At 41.4% G+C, this 5,137-nt stretch overlaps 1 protein-coding gene across 1 annotated transcript; it reads right to left on the bottom strand.

The window, feature by feature from the left end:
- Window positions 1–302: 302 nt before the first annotated feature.
- LOC130839156 (vomeronasal type-1 receptor 4-like) lies at window positions 303–1,208 on the bottom strand. The gene has a single exon (XM_057713080.1). The coding sequence runs from the start codon at window positions 1,206–1,208 to the stop codon at window positions 303–305; it is 906 nt and encodes a 301-aa protein (XP_057569063.1).
- Window positions 1,209–5,137: the final 3,929 nt, after the last annotated feature.

Genomic DNA, 5,137 nt, shown 5'->3' with positions numbered 1-5,137 from the left:
GGCCAATTATATTTCATTGCTTATTTGAAAAATGCTAAGAGAGTCAACCTTCAGAGTTCTCGTCACAAGAAAAAAGCTTGTATCATCTATGAAGGTGGAAGGATGCTAACTAGGCTTATTGTGGTCATTTTGCAACATCCACAAATACCCATTCATCATATTGTATATCTGAAACTAATATAATGGTATGTGTTAATTGTACCTCAATAAAAAAATTGGTACTGGGTACTCACAGAATAATTATGGTTATTACTGAAGGTGCCTACTAGATATTCAGCACTTTAGCTGTATATTCTAACAACTCAAGAGCAGAGCCTAAGAGTTCTAGGATCCCTAAGGAGCAGCAGGAAGGGGGAAACAGTGGGAAAATAGGAGACCAAGACATTAGAGGCCTGTAGCAACCATAGACGAAAATCTAAAGAGACAGTGATGTGAAAAACAAAACTGTAGTTGAGCACGTAGAAGATGACAAAGGTGACCACCAGCATCAGGATGGTGTGGGCAGCTCTGGTCTCCGGGGAGCATTTGTGGTGCCCAGCGGGGGTGCGAACACACTGCATTCTCTGGTGGTGTCTGCGCAGGAGCAGCACCGTGCAGCCACTGGACCAGACCATGAGGCCAATAAGCACGGCATCAGAGATGGACCACAAGAATGTAAAGCCTAATTTATCATCCAAGGCTGTGCAGAACCACTTGCCTTGGGTATCAGTATGGTTGCGCATGTCCTGTGGACCAGTGAGTGTCACAGGAACACAGGTGTACATTAAGACACTGACTATCCAGCAGGTGCAACAGGAAAAGCCAGTGTGTCTGGGGGCTCTTCTGAGCATCCTCCACTCTGGTCTCCTGCGGATGAGGGTGAAGGACTGATAGGTGCTCAGGACACAGGTGCAGCACAGGGTGGTGCTACGAGCCATTCTGTGTATATAATTTACAAGTTGACACCCAAGACTGGACAGGGGGTTCCTTGAAACAAAAAATGCCAGGGTGTGGGGAATCCCAGAGGAAAGAAGAAGCAGGAGATTGGCCACGGCCATGTGGGCGAGAATCGTGTGTGTGGGTCTCTGCTTGTGGCCAAGCAAGACTGGAGAGATGTTGTGGAAGAAAAGGATGACATTGGCCAGAGACCCCACTCCTATCTGTATAAGATATGTGGTTTTCAGGGCTGCCTGGCTTGTGATTCTCAGGGCATCTTTGTGAAAAGACATGGAGAGGACTTCAGAGTGGCCTGGAGCAGAAAGGAGGCTGTGCCAGTGACGACATCAGAAGTCTTCTTACACATCCAATGCTGGACAAGGTTTCCCACATTTTATTTCTCCTGAAAAGAGAAGACACTGTCATAGTTCAGAGAAACGACTTTACCTGGAGAACATACGCCTGCCACCAGTTAAATTATTCGCCATTCTTATTTTGTATTTTTCCTATTTAGTTTTATATCCTGATCCTCTACCTCCATGTAAGGTCTATGAACTTAGGAAACGTGACTGCCTTGTTCAGCAACATTGTTGGCCCAGTTCAATCATTTTCAATGTCATTATTCACAGAAACAAAAAAACCCCGCAAATTTGCATGCAGTCGCAAAATACTCCACATAGTCAAAGAATCTGGAGAAAGGAGAACAAAGCATCAAACTTTCTCATTTCAAACTATATGTCCAATTTATGGTAACAGAAGCAGTATGGTATGGGCATAAAAACAGGCAGATCAATGGAACAGAATAGAGGGCGCAGAAATAAGCCCATGCACCTGTGCTTAATTAATTTTTGACAAAGGCACTAAGACTATATAATGGAAAAACGGTAGTCTCTTCAATAAATGGTGTTTGGAAAACTGAACATCCACATCTAAAGAATGAAACTGAGAGACTAAACCTTTTAAGATCTGATTGCATGAAATGAATTATAACTACATGTATAATGGATATTAACTAGACTTACTGTGATCAATTGGCAATATATACAAATATCGAATTATTATTTCATACCCATGAAACTAACATAACATTACGTCAATTATATCCTAATTTTAAAAACTACAACAACAAAACAACAAAACAAAACAAAACAAACAAACAAACCTGAACACTATGTTACACCATACCCAAACATGATCTCAACCGGATTAAGACTTGGATGTAAGATCTGAAACTGTAAAACTCCCAGAGGAAAGAAGTAAGCTGCTTCATATTGGTCTTGGTAATAATGGTTTGGATTTGACAACAAAAGCAAAAGGAAATGAATGGGAGTACTTCATATAAAAGGCCCTGCACAGCAAAGGAGACCATGAACAGAATGAAAAGGCTAGCTATGCAATAGGAGAAAATATTTGCAAACCACATATCCAGTAATGAGTTAACATCCAAAATATAAAAGGAATTTATCCAAAAAACCAAATAACCCAGTTGAAAAATGGGCAAATGACCCAAATAGACATTTTTCCAAAGAAGATATATAAAGGGCTAAAAGGCATGTGAAAAGGGGCTCAGCATCTCTAGTAATCAGGGAAATAGAAATCAAAACCACAGTGAGATAGCATCTCACACCTGTTACTGTGTCTGTTATCCGAAAGACAAGAGGTAACACATTGGCAAGGATGTTGAGAAAAAGTAACACTTTATATACCCGTTGGTGGGAATGTAAACTGGTAGAGCCTCTGTGGAAAACATTACGGAAGTTCCTCAAGAAACTAAAACTAGAACTACCATATGACCCAGCAGTCCTGCTTCTAGTATACATCTGACATGAAATCAACATCTTGAAGAGATACCTGCCCCTCCATGTTCATTGCTGCATTATTTACAATAGCCAAGACATGGAAACAAGCCAAGTGTCCACTGAGAGATAAATAGGTAAGGAAGCTGTGGTATATTATACAATGGAATATGATCCAGCTTTCAAAAAACGGAACTCCTTCCTTTTGCAACAACAAGGATGAAACTGGAGGACATTTTGGTATGTGAAATATCTAGACATAGAAAGACAAACACTGCGTTCTATCAGCTAAAGCTGGAGTTTGAAAAAAAATTCAGTCTCATAGAAACAGAGGACAGAATGGTGGTCACTTGGGAATTAGGGTTGTGGGTAAAGGGGAGAAGATGGTAAAAGGGTACAAACTTTCAGTTATAAGATGAACAAGGTCTGAGGATCTAATGTCGAACATGGTGACTACAGGTGATGGTACCTAATATGTGAGGTGTTGGGTGTGGTAATTAACTCAACTGTGGGAATCCTTCCACAGCATATACACACATCACATCAGGTCCTCCATGTTAGCTATACTGCAACTTTACTAAGCAGTTATACCTCAGTAAAGCTGAAAAAATAATGTAATAACTTAAGTAAATAAAATGGAAAATATGAAAATACTGTGGAAATTCCAAGATTTTCTGACTCATTTTAATACAGTTGCAAGAGGATCACTACCTCTGAGAACTCATTAATTCATCCAACAGAGTCACTGGATAGAAAATATCTTTAAAAAATATTTACTGGCGTATAGCTGCTTTACAATGTTGTGTTAGTTTCTGCTGTACAGCAAAGTGAATCAGCTACATGTATACATATATCCCCTCATTTTTGGATTTCCTTCCCATTTAGGTCACCACAGAGCATTGGGTAGAGTTCCCTGTGCTGTACAGTAGCTTCTCATTAGTCATCTATTTTATACATAGTGGTGTATGTATGTCAATATCAAAAAAAATCAGACACCATCTGAATACACAAGTTGACTATAAAATCTACTAAAATACTCTGTTACAGAAAAGATCTGCAGTGAGCAAAATAGTCTAATCCTCAAAAATTCCCTAGATATTAATTTATAGAGCTTGGAAGTCAGGTTGTGGACACTTTCTCCCGAGTATACTCCAGCCCTTAGTGTTCACCAAAAATTAAACATCCCAAATGTTAGACACAAGGCTTAGATTGTTTTCATTCTTCATTAGTTCTGAGTGCCTGCCTTTGACACTGCTTTATTCTGAATTTCATAAAAATGAATCAGCCTCCTTGCTTCAACTCAAAGTCACCCACAGCACACACGGTGTTCCCTTAAAATCAAGTTTAGTCAGCCCCTCATGAGGGAATAAGAAGGTTATATGAGGGCAGAGCAATATTGACTCCCTCTAGTAGAAGGTGTGTGCTTTCTCGAGAAGAAATAATCCTCAATTAAATACGTAAAATTCAGAAGCCATTGTCAGGTACAGAACAGGGAAAGGAATTGGAAACAAAAGTCCAAAGTCAGGTGGGACTTCCTTGGCAGTCCAGTGGTTAAGACTCTGAGCTTCCATTGCACAGGGCCCAGGTTGGGGAACTAAGATATCTAGTGCGTACTGTACAGCATGGTCACAAAAAAAAAGAAAGAGAAAGAAAAAAGAAAAAAAAGTCCAAAGTTAGAAATAAAACTAGATCTTCAGGAAAGCCGTGTCCATCTTTTGAAAATACGAAGCAAAAGGGCAGCAGGACTGTGAAGTTCTAAACAGCTGTGGCTCCACCAGGTGGTCCTGGTGCCCACTCCCCACCCCCTGTGCTGAGACATGAGAACACAGGCTGGACTTCAGAACCTTCCCCTCATCTGTACTGTGTACCTCATTACAGCACCTGGGGTTAGAGGCAGGAGCGCAGGTGTCAAGGGTCCAGCCTCTGGATCAGAAAGCTCTTCTCTGAGTCGAGATCACCCACTTACTATTTCAGTGCAACCTAAGGAATTTCGTCACCAGCCTGAGCCACTTTTCTCCTGTAAAGAGTAAAGTATAACTAAGGAAGAACACGCATCGCAGGGTAGGCGTGAACACCCGATGTGGATTTCCTTGTGGATGGGATTCTGGGACAAAGTGGTCATTTACTATTAGTAGGAACCACCCTTATTGTAAACACTGTGCATGTTTTGTTTTCATAAGCCCTGGCGGGAAGACAGGAGAGATAATAAAATGCAGAGCTGGGCACCTAACTGCAGTCCCTGCCCCTCTTGCTTTACTCGCTAGATGCAGCCTGTGGAAGGAACAAGAACCGTGCGTTTCTGCTTCACACAGTAAAGCACATCCTTCTCTCTCATGGGACTCCCATCTTCCCACCACTTGCCTTGCTTCCTCCGTCTGGCTCTCCAGCTGCACGCGACCTTCAGCTGCACAGACACCTTCAATCAC

Source organism: Hippopotamus amphibius, chromosome 16 (assembly GCF_030028045.1).
Source record: "Hippopotamus amphibius kiboko isolate mHipAmp2 chromosome 16, mHipAmp2.hap2, whole genome shotgun sequence".
In the NCBI taxonomy this organism is placed as follows: domain Eukaryota; kingdom Metazoa; phylum Chordata; class Mammalia; order Artiodactyla; family Hippopotamidae; genus Hippopotamus; species Hippopotamus amphibius.
This window is presented reverse-complemented; position numbering and strand designations above follow the sequence as displayed.

Excerpts from the sequence above, each read along its gene's own strand:
- LOC130839156 (XM_057713080.1), bottom strand. The coding sequence starts at position 1,208 with ATGTCTTTTCACAAAGATGCCCTGAGAATCACAAGCCAGGCAGCCCTG.